The sequence below is a fragment of the Periplaneta americana genome, chromosome 6 (genome assembly GCF_040183065.1).
Source record: "Periplaneta americana isolate PAMFEO1 chromosome 6, P.americana_PAMFEO1_priV1, whole genome shotgun sequence".
NCBI classification, from domain to species: domain Eukaryota; kingdom Metazoa; phylum Arthropoda; class Insecta; order Blattodea; family Blattidae; genus Periplaneta; species Periplaneta americana.
This window is the reverse complement of record NC_091122.1, coordinates 48,862,542-48,877,573: the sequence shown is the minus strand read 5'-3', so window position 1 is coordinate 48,877,573 and position 15,032 is coordinate 48,862,542. Positions and strand designations below refer to the sequence as shown.

The window sequence follows — 15,032 nt, the reverse complement described above, 5'->3', positions numbered from 1 at the left end:
TTTATCCTCTCGGAGTAAAATATATATTCAAGCATTAACCTATACCGATATGCAATTTATTTACACTGCTGTACAATTAATGTCTCACCTACAATCATTTTCTATATGCTATTTATTAATACTGATGTATGATTAATGTGTCACCAATCTACTTCTTTGAAGACAAAACTAAACTGTCTATAATTTATTTTATTACAGTATTTTCTTAATCGTCGAATAATAACAAATAAATGTCACCTATAATAAATGAATGAAACCCAGTGGCGGCTGATTGACTGAGACAAGTGAGGCCAGATCTCAATCACTTGCCTTAATTGAAATCAAGTTTTGTGTTTTGATCTAATATATTAGTCATTTGAATGAAGCATATATCGCTGTAGAAGTATTTGAAAACTTTGTGATGAATATAGACCTGTTTTGCAGTAAAATTTGTTCCTGAGGACAGGAATTCTCGTGTCGGATCTGGTTTCTGCATTTCGTATGTTTTCGCGGGCTTTGAGGTTGTACTTGAAACGGTGTAGCTAAGACACAATTCGTCTGGCATCGTGGGCTGATCAGCTTTCACTCCTCCCTTTCATGGACCAGTCTCAAGGGTGGAATAAGGTGGGTATAGCAGTGGTGACTTGTCTTCCTAAATAGGCCATAAATAACATAAAAATTCCCGCTGTTTAGCAGGCAGACACCCACACTGTTCTCTCCCCTTATGTCTTAGTGTATGACTTAAGCGAGGGTGTGTGGCATAAGGTAGAGTTGACCACACTTCGTAACGTTACAGGAATTGAGAAGGGTTCTTGAGAATAGGAAGTCGTCGAACTGTGGTATAACTATTATATTGGAGAATAGGTAGTAATACAGTTGAATGTGTTGTAGACTACATGACAAGTAACGAGTAAAAGCCCTGAGGTTAGTGGTGACTCGTATTATATAGTCCAGGTTTGGGGCGTTGTCAGGACGCGAGTCCATGTCTAAACATGACCATACATGGTAATGTTAGGGGTTGTAGTCACGTGCAGTACGATAGACGTTTTAGTTCCACATGATCATGTATAGTAATATTTTAGGGAACGCAGCCCTACAGAGTCCAAAAATAACTCAAACGGGTGAGAGGGTAACGCGTGGGTGAAAGGGAGATAGCTTTTAATGCAGTCACCAACATCCTTAGGAGTAACTTATACATTTGCAATGATGCAATTACACAGAATATAGTAACATATAGAGTGGACTCTCCTAAGTTCGACAAAACAGAATTGAAAGTTCAGTCCAATAAGGATAGTGGGAGTGGTAGGTGAAATGAATACAAATTCTTATTGGTTATCCATCAACGAATACAGTACTGTACTTGCATTTCCTGCCCGCCCCGAGACTTGTGTATACGCTTCTAGTACCACAGTGGGTTTCGACATTTCCGTCTCACAAACAGCACAATTCTCAAATAGAGAAAGAAGACTTAATTAATTTAAAATCAGTGATCAATATGGATGTCCTAATCAATAAAATATTCTGTTTTTCTTTAACAAAAATATCACTACAAAACACAGAACCAATTCCCATTAAAATCGCAAACCCATTTCTTAGTGCCCGTATAGGGGCATGTCTAATTCTCCTACGCAAGCAGTCGAACTATAGGATGTCGAACTTGATTTCTGTCGAACTTAAGAGCTTCTACTGTAATTAACATACATGGGTCATAATTATTAATTCACACTATAGTGTACAAGGGTTACAATATTATTCCACACTTCCCTTCCTATTAAAAGTTTGACCAACTCCTAAGAGATTAAACTTTCACTTTATCCCATTCCTTCTGTTTTCTGGATGATTAGAGAGATTTTGAGACGACTGCAGGGATGGATTTATGGGATTTTGCCTTTATTTGTTGAAGGGCTTGGGAGACATTAGCTATTGTGGCGTTAGGATCAGGTTGGTACCTACTAGGATTCATAGAAAATATTCATTGTCACTATCTGAGTTTTCTCCCTCCCTTGCTCTTTCCTTTGATCTCTGATTGTATTGGCTATTTTTAATAATATTATTATTGAATTTCCAAGGTTATAGAACCCTATTTTACCCGAAGGCATATTAGAGCTGTAGTTAAATCTTACATATTATAGCCCTGTACAAATACTTACATAAAATATATACATAATTATGACATAAAATACACATATTGCATTAAATGTGTATGACATAATAAAAATCGTAGATATATTAAATAGGCCCCTACAAAAACGTAGATTTGAGATAAAATAGATATAATACATAGAAATAGATACACAATATATGAAACACAGACATATTACATACAATACTTTCCCAGGACACATCACACACAGACTTGTTACATAAAAAAGTAAGCATTTCGTAGAAACGTACAGTACATGTTACTTTTAAGGACGTATATGACATAAAAATGACATGAACTGGACACATGACATACAAATGCATACACAACACATAAGACATAAACATATTATATAAAATACACAGACAAGACAAAAAATACATAAAAACTTATATACGATATGAAACAGTGATATTATAGCTATTATTATTGTGATTATTAGTATTATTATTAATAGTAGTAGTATCTCCTTTTATTGCAACCTGTTTTGTCTTGTGACATGTTAGATTAATGATAAAAAACCTGAAAATATAATTTATATATACAAAAAATTAACACATTCTTATAACCTTACTAATTGCATTAAATACAACTTCTCTTAATGGCAGAAACACATAAACTAGCTATTTACAGTGAATTGTGAATATGTGATATGAATTTCTGAAATTCTCATGAACAGCATTTCTTTTTAGACATAAAACACAGGGGTTTTTCAAATTGCCCAGAACATGAGATGACGAGCTCTTTCGAATATTGGGCAATCAAATAGCAGGTGATGAACAGTCTGGTCCCTTTCCTCGGATTTACAAATGGATTTATTTACATTATATATTTTGAACCGTTTAAAATATGTTTTTAATTTTTCATGGCCTGAAATGAATTGCGTACAGTTTAACTTAGAGGTTATTGTAGGAAAGAATAAGGCTCTAGTTAGAGAGCCGTTATTACTTCCTTGCCATTGTACATCCCAGCGTGCTAACATATGTTCCCTTAACTTATGTTTTATGAAACTGACAGGAATTTTATGGTAATTTTCAACGACATTCATGGAAGAAGCAAGCTTGGCTAGCTGGTCTGTCCTTTCATTCCCTAGAGTCGACGGCAATTCGGAAGGCTGTAGTCTGCTAGCGTTTGCGTCGAGAGAGACAGATAGAGAAAGTAAGGCAGCGTACAATATTGCCACATCGTACTTCACGCGCATATGCAATACAAATAGCGCAGGAGAGAATTGAAATTATCAAAAGACAATAATGACCTTAGCCGTTGGTTACTATAAACATGACATCAAACATAAATTCTTTCCTTCACTAACAAAATTTTTCGCACGGTTCTCAATCCCACACCACATGCTTCTGCAGTCGTTTCTTGCACATTGGCTCGTCAAAGTTTTTAAAATAATTATACATCTCAAACAATATTTTCCGCGCCTGCCTGTGCAATACTTGTATTTTTACAGTCTCTTCTTTCATTTACTGTATTTATCTTGCATACACACAGTAAATGTTAGTTTTACTTATTCAATGTATTGAAACACTCGCACGTAAACAAACGAACTCTGGAAGTACTTGTTACAGACTGATTCTGATTGGTTCCACTGTACAAGCTTGTGACGTCACATACTAGAAATTCTACGGCGCATATAGCAGCCGACCGCCTTCCGAACTGCCGTCTGTCTAGTCTAATATACCCGAGTGCCCTCGAACCTATTTTAAACAAATATGTTTGCTGGAGTTAGCAATATTACGTCTGACATTTACGCCAATCATATGCATATTATATTTGTCTCTAATACAGTTCAAAGTTGCCTTATTCTTAATAATAATAGAACGACAACAAGCACTACATCCCTTCCAGTAATCTGAACACGTCTCTCTCCAGTTACATTGTTTCAACATCCTCAGTCCACACTTTCTACAACTACTACATCAACAGCACCACACACAAAAGAGCAACATTACTCCGATTACTGAACTAATATAGAACCAAGAAGAATAGTGACGCCAATCTTTCATATTGAATTTTGGATTATTCTTCTGATATTTGTTTTTGAAGATCATCAATTCTTACTCCCATGTATTTAAAATCATGAGTCGTAGATAGAATATTTGGAAATGGTAATTGCATCTTAGTTTTTGTCATTATTTCTTCCTGTCCCTGTGAAATACAACAGTCAATATGCAGGGAGCTATAGGGATGATATCAGTAGTAGTTTGATTAATTTCAGTATGCTGTAGTGGATATAACACATCTACTGAGGTCAACCCTTTACAATTAACAGCTAACACAAGTTTCCCTCTATTGAATAATTTTACTTTTTTCCTTTACTTCATTCTCACATACTACAGTTATTTCATCCTTTTAATGATTTACATACAGCCATTCATTACTATGTGTTAACTGTATCCACATGGTATGTATTATCGGTCTTACTAATAAAAACTCTATATACAGACGTTTAACTGTCTTATACAATGAGTAGCTCGTTTATACGTCGTGTGTAAATTCCTTACCAATAATCACTACATACGTCATGTATAACAGTATAACTGTTACACAGCTACGTCATAGTTTCGTCATTATTTCGTTACGAAAGGTAATATAATATCTGAGGTTCTCTATTGCATCTGATTGAGCGATCTAGTGTGGCATGTTAAGTATCGATAGTATAACTGACGCTAATCGATAACCACACTATATTTTGGTCAAAGAGTACAAGATACAGCAATATCACTCTAATTATTCTGTGCTCTTTGGTTTGTTCTTCTGTGGTTATAAGGCAACCATCATCATAAAATGACAATCGATACGAACAGCTGTTAGAGGGGAGGTCATTTTTTCTCTATATTCAACGCTTAAACAAGGGGTTTCGTGTATGTAACTACTGCAAATCAATTCCCATTGTATAGTTACAGCCTGTTTATACATCCATTGCTTATGCATGGTTTATTAGTAAAGTTTTCTGTCTCAACTTTGCATAAGTCTCGTATAAAAACTATACATGGTTTATTTATAAGACTGTATATGTATACAGAATGTCCCATTTATCTTGTGCACCTATTATAACTTTTTTGTTTGGATAGATATTGGAATTTTTGTTTTTAAGCGTTATATTAGAACGAGGGGCTAACATGAGTGTTTAGATTTGGAGCATGTAACTACATTATGGTACAAGATACACGTGACGTCATCAATTTTTCAAATAGCACTACATACTTTAATCATGTCACATTGATGACACATATTAAGTTCAAAAATGTATCACAATATCACTTTCCTAATCAATAACAACAACAAAACGAAACAAAAACGTACTTCCAATGTGATAATGTTATGCTTTGAGAGTCACAGAAGATGTTCCAAATGGTGACCATTCACATTAAAGCACATTCGAAGGCGTTCCCCGAAAGACTGTATGACTGCCCGGTATGTTGCTGGCTAAATGGACACACAAGCCTGTCGATTGCGTTGCTGCATGTCGCCTGGTGTTGTCAGAATGTTCTGGTACACTGTCTTTTACAGTTCCCTACAGGAAGAAGTCTAGTCGCGACAGATCCGGAGAACGTGCAGGTCACTGTACGTGGATTGTGATGTCGACAGTTGTGGTTTGCTTACACAACAGCAAACACACAACACACGACGTGTACGGACGTCAGTCGTCTTTCGTTTTGTGTAAGTTAATGCACAAGATGAATGGGGCACAACAAATGACACATTCTGATAGCATTCATTTTGCATTTTGTTGTTGTTATTGATTGGGAAGGTGACATTGTGATACATTTTTGAACTCGTCTAAATGTGTGTAATCAATGTAACATGATTAAAGTATGTAGTGCTATTTGAAAAATTGATGACGTCACGTGTATCTTGTACCATAATGTAGTTACATGCACCAAATCTCTACACTCATGTTAGCACCTCGTTCTAACATAACTCTCAAAAACAAAAATTCCAATACCTATCCAAAAAAGAAAGTTATAATAGGTGCACAAGAGAAATGGGACAACCTGTATACAGACTTCTGGATATTCAGTCGTAGTAGGATGTATCAGGTAGGTGAGGCAATCCTCTTTCATTATGTGATTTATTGGTACATTCTCCATACAAATCATATTAGCAATTATCTTTTTGCACCTCTCACATGCTTTTGAGATAAAAAATGCCGTTTTCGTTCTCAACGTATTGATTGCAATGTAAGGGTATTGGGGTTGTATAAATTTAGCGCTTCTATTATTATTCATAATTACCGGAAAAAGAACAATTTCATATAAATTGAATTTTTCGCGTGATAGTAAAGGTACTCTCACAATGTATACCAACGTAGATGACGTTTTATAAATAGTTACCATCATCACCTGGTCCACTTGGTGTGATGGAAAAGGTGGTAATTCCATATCGATAGGAATTGTTTCACATAACACGTTCTTAATTTTCTCGTAAGTTATAACTTAAGGATTGAATAATTCCAAGTCGCGCATTTGTTGTCATTGTGATCAACAAATCGTAATATTCATAACAATCTTAGTATCCTAACTCAACATGTTTAATCTTTAGATTAATTGCTGTAATCTTATTGTCTTCAAGCGTCTTACCTTCCCACTGATTTTGGTCATGTGAAAGGAAAGTATTGAAACTTTCTTTTATTGCTTTTTGATTTAACAATAATTCCGTAGTTGTTTCATTGACTGTACCAAACTTGACTTTAAAAGTGTTAACTATTCTGAACTAATATGCAAGAAGTTAAGTTGTTCTTGCTGCATTTTATCTATTCTTTCCTTATACATTTCTATCTCAGCTTAAATTGCAGTGCCGAATAGAATTTTAGAAATATCGCCTACAAAACCTAGTACAGAACGCTTTTTCCTGTTGTTGTTGTTGTTATTATTATTATTATTATTATTATTACTATTATTATTATTATTATTATTATTATTATTATTATTATTATTATTGACCATTGGTCCAATAATTTCTTCAAGAGTTTCTCTTAGCCTTTGTACACTAGTTCTTTTAGCCAGGATGTGAGCTAATCCTTGCTCACAATCCGTTTTGTGATACCATGTGTACACTAACAAATTTTTACATTCATTCTGTATAGTTGCAATCCCTTGTTTGAGCGTATCATACAAGTGTTGCACCTGTCCTATGTCTACGTAAGTAATGACATCCCAGAGATGCTACAAAATCAAAGTATATGCCTGTCTGTCCTTTGATTTCTTCATTTTGAGTTGCTGAAAAGCATTCAACCTTAACAGTAGCCATACCAATGAGTAGTGATAACCACTTACATAAAATCATCTTGGTATGCTTCTGAAAAAAAAGAAACACAATTATTCTTTGTATTCCTTTACTCTATTGATGTGTACAATGAATCTCTTTTTTTCCCGTACCCCCAATTCTACACAACTCGAGGTTAACTTTATTAACCCGAGTAACCTCAAATGGACCTTCCCACAGAGGGTCCAACTTTTTCCTATTCTCCTTTCGTAACAAGACCTTGGCTCCCAGAGCTATATCATAGGTACATTTTTCGTAACAAGACCTTGGCTCCCAGAGCTATATGATAGGTACATCTTACGCTAGACCTTCTGTCACAATCTTCTATTACCCCTCTGTCTATCACTTCTTTTAAGGATTTCTCATCCGCAACTGCTTACACTCCTTCTCTCACAGAATCAACGAAAATTCCATTTACAAAAACATTTTTTCCTAATTTAATTATTACCTTTTGTCCACCCTTTTCTCGTCCTCTGACCAAGAGTTAGTGAAGCGATTAGTACTGTCTAGAGTAGAGTGAATCAATTGTTCGACTCTTGCCCCCTATTGAGTAATACTTTCGTTCGAGTTCTGTTTCACCTGACAGAGTTGGGTCGTATAGTACATAAATGTTCGTTGTACAGCAAAATGTGTCTCTAGTTTTTCCTTTATATCCTCCCATTTTTTTTTTTTCATCTGTTGGATGGATGTTTAAAGTTCTCCTGGCATTACCTGTAATCTTTGCTAAAATATATTTGATTAATATATTCTCCTGATTTGGGTTTATTAATGACCTAGCTGACTCAACATTATCAATAAATTCATTTAGCGTGGATGGTTCGCCTGAAAAACATTTTTCAAACAATTTAGCAGCAGGTGTAATGGGTAATTGAGCACTTATTCTTTGTTGTCTTAGAAGAGCGTTCAATCGGTCTTCTAGAATTGAATTCGTTGATCTTGATCTGATTGTGCCATGGTCTAACGGGCTTTCACTCGGATTAATAACTTTCACCAATATTTTAAGAAATCATAACAAGGGTTATAGCTATCCTACAAGCAAAACTCAGCTCGAACTCCTCGCGGCGCGCATTCTATACCCCTCTTACCCCCCTGCAGTAGGCGTGAGAGCATGCTGGGAACGGGAGCATACATCATCTGCGCGAGACAGTCACGCCCGCTGGTTTCTGCGCACTGAGTTTTCCTTGTTGAATGCCTGTAACAACGTCTCTCGAGACTAGTAATTCACTCACCCAGATGAAGGATCTGTTGACTAGTTGGCGCGCCCTGGCCGTCGATCCGCGGACCTCGTCACCAGCAACTGGTCAGTGAGCTTCTACGCGAGTTTCTAACAGCTGGAGAACCGGAGACCTTCAGGTAACGGGCACCCCGAAGAGGAACAGCCAGGCGACTAGGGTCGACGTTGATTCCACCTCGTGAAACAATCATGGCAGTATATGACGACTGTGGATACACTGGCCCCTTCTCATCTGTCTTCAAACTCTAAGACACCAGGATCTGCAGCAGAAAGTGCTGCTGTCAGTAAACATCATAAATATAAACATCTTACAGATAACAATAGAGGTTTTATCAGGAACCGTCAGTGCTTATCTATTTAACAAATTTATTAGTTTACAATAATTTGTTACATTTATTTGGTTTTAAACGTTTTCGGCTTGATTAAGCCATCTTCAGAAAAGTTTATCCCTAAGTACATGAAGGTACATGTATATGTGATACAAATAAATAAACCAATTAAATGGATCTCTGTAGAAGTAAGTAAACACACCACGAGATTAAAACATTACTGTATTAAAACTAGGCTATGTGAGCCAAGATCAAAATTATTAAAAGTTATTACATACTAAATTAAATTAAAACATGTGCGATACAGTTGTAATTGAGACAGGTTAGTATCTGTATTGAAGTCCAGATCTGACTGAGATATCAACCTGTCTATGTTTGTCTCAGGATGAACATCCGTCCATATATGTGGAAGCTAAGCATACTCCATCGTTATCTGAACTATAATGAAAATGGTACCGGCTGCTTATCCAAAAAAACAACCTTTCTCTCTTTGATTTGTCTGCAGTTTCTTGGGATACGGGGCACTTCTTGTAAAGTGGAGGCCACCAGTTTTTTAAATCTAACACATTCTCAGGTGTTCCAGTTCAACACAGGTGAACTTCTTTGTGATGATCAATTCAGTTAACAGGTGAATAGTGTAAATTAGAGCTGGGGACGGAGCGAGTAGAACTGTTGAGTTACTCGGTTCTATCGGTTTATGTGCTTGGCAGCGGAGCACCGAAGTTACTCGGTTAACCGTAGCCGTTACCGGTCAGTTCAAACGTTCGAACAGCGTTTACGTGTTTTACTTAATTCTAGCAGGCAACAACGTAGGTACTGTTGTATTTAAATATTTTCTGCTGCAGGACAAATTATTTCCTTGTTCCCAAAGCGGGCTAAAAGGCCTCTAGTATTGAAGAGGAGTTCATCCTATTATATGACCTGTCAAGTGGGCCTAATGAACACTGACAGTCTGAACATATTACTGTTAATAATAATAATAATAATAATTATTATTATTGAAATTATTATTATTAATAATATTATTATTAAAATATTATTATTATTATTATTATTATTATTATTATTATTATTATTATTATTATTATTATAGCTACTAGAATGTTTGATTAATATTAAAATATGTTAAAAAAGGAAGTGAATTATATTTTATTCTATTTGTGTTTATTAGATTTGTGTTACCTCATCAGTCATAATTTTATTTGTATTTATTTCTACGAATTGTGTTACCTAATTACATTAATTTATCAATAATATTACTCTTCACGAAAGAGAACATGATTGTATTGAAGGCTAGTAATGTTATAAAATAAATAAATATTATGTTCTTGAGTTTAAGATTCCACGTTTTATTGATTATTTTATCCACTCTCCGTAGGCCTAATAGTAAATAATTCTGTGTGTTATTTTTAAGTGTTTTAGGCAGCGCTTCATGGAGCCTGTTTCTTTTTTTTTTTACTGCAGCTTTTAACGTTTACCTCACATGTTAATTTATTAGCTGTTAGTATTATAAGTTATTTTATCAATTTTATTTCGTCTGTCATATATAACAACAATTAAAGTTAAATAGGCCTTTCATACAAAATAACTCCGCAAATAGTTGTAATCACGCAAATGAAATTTGCAATCGCCATTTTTCAATGAAGAGAAGAGATTTTTCTCGTCAATTGGCAAAGCGAAAGCGCTTTACTACAAGGCTTTTAAAACACGCTTGGTTCCACTTTCAAAGTACGTTCTAAAATCTACTCAATCTATCTAAATTTTAAATCTACCGCCACAAATTTGTACTCGGTTCAACCGAGTAATGACGTCACAGTAACTGCTCCGAACCGAACCGCTCCGTCCCCAGCCCTAGTGTAAATCCTATCATGCTTCCGTAGGTTCCTTTTGATCATTGCAAAATCCCTATCGCATGGTATAATACAGTGTCCACGAACAGGAAGCTGTGTTATATTAAGCAGTTTATTGTAAAAACTTGAGAGAGTAGTTTTGCTGACTATTACACTTTTACTACGTCACACTACTTTCGACCAATAAAACGGTACGAAAGGACGTCTTTCAACCAATCATGGCCGCTTATCGCACAATTTTATCGCGTCCCTAGTATTTGTTTAATTTTATCGCGTCCCTAGCATTTGTTTATTTTTATCACTACCCTAGCATTTGTTTCTTTGTTTGCCAACATTTCAAACTGCACTGGTCTGGCCGTCAAAAAACAGAAAATTACAAACCACTCCAGTCGATATGCATCACTTTCAAATATGACTCGCATTTTGGCATTCAAGAACAATAATTAATAAAGATCACTGGTCATATATGAAGAACACCATTCGGAAATCTCGAATGAGATGAGGGATAGACCATGTACACCAACGAGTTCACTTCTTTTACGCACACGTCCAATATAACATCAACTGAACCACCAAAACATTCTAATTTGAAAATTGTACTTTCAATAATTGTTTCTTTTAAAATTATCCATGTTTAATTTTTATTTCATTATCGTTAATTAAAACGTTTCTTGTTTATTTCATCATCCCTAATTAAAACTTTTCTAACACTTGTTTATATTATTTAGGTTATGTTTGTTATAGCTTCTGCTATATATTATGGATAGTCACGTAACAGAGATTGTTTAATACTAAGATTTATTGAAAATCATCTGTCAAGTGACGTTGATTACTGGGATCCGGATGATTGAAATGGAATGCAAATGTTTTAATAAAAATGAAACTGAATCAACAAAGCCTTCTTGACCAGTAACAGTCCACAGAGTTCAGTGATGATTCCATAGTTGGCACAACTGATACCGGTAACAAAAAAACATCATCATAAAACACTACTGCCATCTAGCGTAATGTTGAGATGGTACAATAATACATTTGAAGACAGTTGTATTTTCGTAAGCCAATTAATATTTTATTGTACACTTTGTTACTTCTAATCTTTATATAGCCTACTTTCTTCTAATCGTGTAATAGTCAATTAAATCCCACTCGAGTTTTGATTTTCTCTAGATAAATCAGAACCTCAAGTGAGATTACTGTTGATAAAAATTTACTTAGAAACAAATACAAACAAATTAAAATGGCAAAAAAAAACTTACTTGCAGGACTTTCCAAGTCTTTTAGCCTCAATTGTTACCCTCTGTAGCTTGTGTATGAACTTCCATTAAGTCTGGCTTTCTGTATCATATTTCTTTCATAGTTTTCTGGCTATCTTCTACAGACGAATCTTCGTCTCTGGACAACTCGTTCTCCATGTTCTATCTTTCAATAGTTATCTCGAATTACAGATAATGTAAGATATAGCATATAAAAGCAACCACCAAATTAACGAAAGTTATGTAGTTGACATCGAAAGAAATTAAAATGTTGTAATGAAACAATCGCCAGTCACCAAATAACTGACATCCAAAGAGATTACGATACCGGAACTAGCTACAGCATCCACAACAGCATTGGGTTTGTTGTTAAAAGGGCAGAAACGCAGTCTTATGCCCATTTAACACGAAACCTAGAAACTAATGTCTCTCTAACCGCGTATTGGGTACTGATACATATGCCTCTTTAACATAGATTGATAGACCTACCTTTTAAAGATTCAAAGGCAGTGAAAAAACGAAAATGACTTATAGTGGTGGTTATGCCATTTTAACATTGGCGCGTTCATATATATAGATATAATAACAATAATAATTAAACATTTCCTATCGGAGGCACTTAGACTAGTTGCATTTGACCTCATCGAGGATTTCGGCCGCTACTGATGACACCTATCGACAAATTTAAGAACAAACGAACGGCGATCACACATGTAAATGTTAGTGTCCAAACTATTTATTTAAATTAACCATGATTAATAATAATATATTTTCTTTATTAAGATACGCAAAAAATAGTATGCAATACAGGTGTTAAGTGCGTAACAGAATCTCGGAAATAGAGAAGGCTCGACTTCGTCTCGTCTACTCTAACTTATCTCGATTCTGTTATAAGGCACTTATCACGCTTGTATCGCGTGGATATGCATTCCTTAGAAATATATATTGTGGTTAAATGAAATTTGAATGTATCTGGTTTCGTCAGCAGCAAGTTGTGAAGACACAAAGTACAAAATGATGTTAGAAATATGACCAGATTTTTGTTAGTCGGTCTCATCTTCAACCTCTTCACCCCTCCAAATGTGTGGCACTAAACAGTTTGCAACTCCGTCGTTGCCAAGAAGTAATTCATAAGTCAGTAACTCTATTAACATAGCTGAAAAAGAACTTATCACGCAGAATGCAGACTTCTGACATTTTTCATTCCCCTTTCACTCCTTCTATTTCAATAGGCTGAACAGTCTACCACGATCAATGCAAGGAGATAATGCAATAATTCTCTGGTGAATGAAAAGTTTTGTAAGTGGTTTTGGGCAATATTTATTTTGCTTTGCGTCATGTTTGCAAGTTTTATGCCATATTTTGGTATTTTTAGGGCATAATTCCAAAGTTCCACAGTTCTTAGGTCAAATAAATCCTAACCCAACTCATTAATGTATACGAGTATATGATTTATTTGGTTTATAAAGTGCCGGTCTGTGGCTGCCTAAATGTGTTTCTGGTGATGTTCGGAGAACAAGAGGATACTCTCTATTCCATCTTATATACATTTATGTTTACATATTGACTTACTAGCTTCGATGACGCCGGCTGAAGATATTGAGGTAGATTAGCTACTTCCCTCCGTAAAACACTCCTGACCATGGCTTAGAGGCGGCTTTTCAGGTGAACCAAGTGAACCACAACTTCACCATATAATTTAAAAAAAATAAAAAATTCACTTTACTTTTACTATACATCACAATGCGACTGATTTTATGATATTTATGTTTAATGTACGTTCAAAAATCGCGCCGCGCTGAAGAATTAACGAACATAGCGCCGGTTAATCCACTTCTTGCATTGCGACTTTCTATTTCGCTTGCTATGGTTACCGTAGCAACAAGACTCCGATACGTTAAAGTCCTGCGCTGGTGAAGTGAGCACGATTTTTCTCTTGTTAGTCTTTCACTCAGCTATGGTTACCATGGCAACAAGGTACCACAAAACAGAAGACCGATCAGTTTGCTCAGCACACTTGGAAAAATCTGTGAAGGAGTGATATATAACAGACTATATCCACATCTACAGAGACATATACCGGATGAACAATTTGCATTTATGTCAGGACGAAGCACAACAACGCAACTTCTCCGTTTAACTGAAACAATCACCACTGCTTTCAACAGCAAACAGTATGCTGCGATGATGTTACTTGATGTTAACAAAGCTTATGACACTGTATGGCATACAGGTCTATACTACTAATTGATTCAAGTTGGAACAAACCCAAAATTAATACGCCTTATTAAGTCATACCTTTCCAACAGAAAATTCCAAGTTTTACATCAAGGTGTCTCATCAACAAAGTATAACATATACGCAGGTTTGCCACAAGGATCCAAGCTGTCACCTATACTTTATAACTTCTACTCCGCAGATATCCCTACACAACCATATATTCACACGTTTCAATACGCCGACGACACCGCATTTTTATCAACCGCAGAAAACCTACCATTTGCAATCAATAGACTACAAAACTTCTTAAATAATTACGAAACATGGACCTACAGATGGAAAATTAAAATAAATCTTCTTAAAAGCCCTGCAATCATTTTTCAAAAACGACAAGCCCAACCCAGGATCCGACTCAAATTATTCAATACATACAGTGGATAACAGTTATATTTGTACAGGCTGAAATTTTGAAAAGAAATAACTTGGTTTGTCTTATAAATTGATTTAAACTTTAAAATATTTTAATATATTATTAAAATCCTTATACTAAACAGGTACAATGTAACAAAATGATGACAATGTTATTTATAAACAGTGGGAAGTAAATGCATCACAATAAGGCAACATATCATGCAACACTCTTATTTATACACTTTACAAAGATACGTTACATTTACTGTGTGCATAGATGGTTAACTGCGTTTCCGTACCTATTGGGGTGGGGGAGTTGCGATGTTGTCTGTTATGTAT

The 15,032-nt window shown here is 35.3% G+C and overlaps 1 protein-coding gene across 1 annotated transcript in view; it reads left to right on the top strand.

Moving 5' to 3' along the window:
• The window catches only part of LOC138701306 (protein Njmu-R1-like), an 88,917-nt gene extending 80,051 nt beyond the window's left edge, over positions 1-8,866 (top strand). The window contains exon 8 of the mRNA XM_069828061.1: positions 8,650-8,866. Within this exon, the coding sequence (XP_069684162.1) occupies positions 8,650-8,704 (55 nt within the window). The 3' untranslated portion in view covers positions 8,705-8,866. The remainder of the gene's footprint in view (positions 1-8,649) is intronic.
• Positions 8,867-15,032: the final 6,166 nt, after the last annotated feature.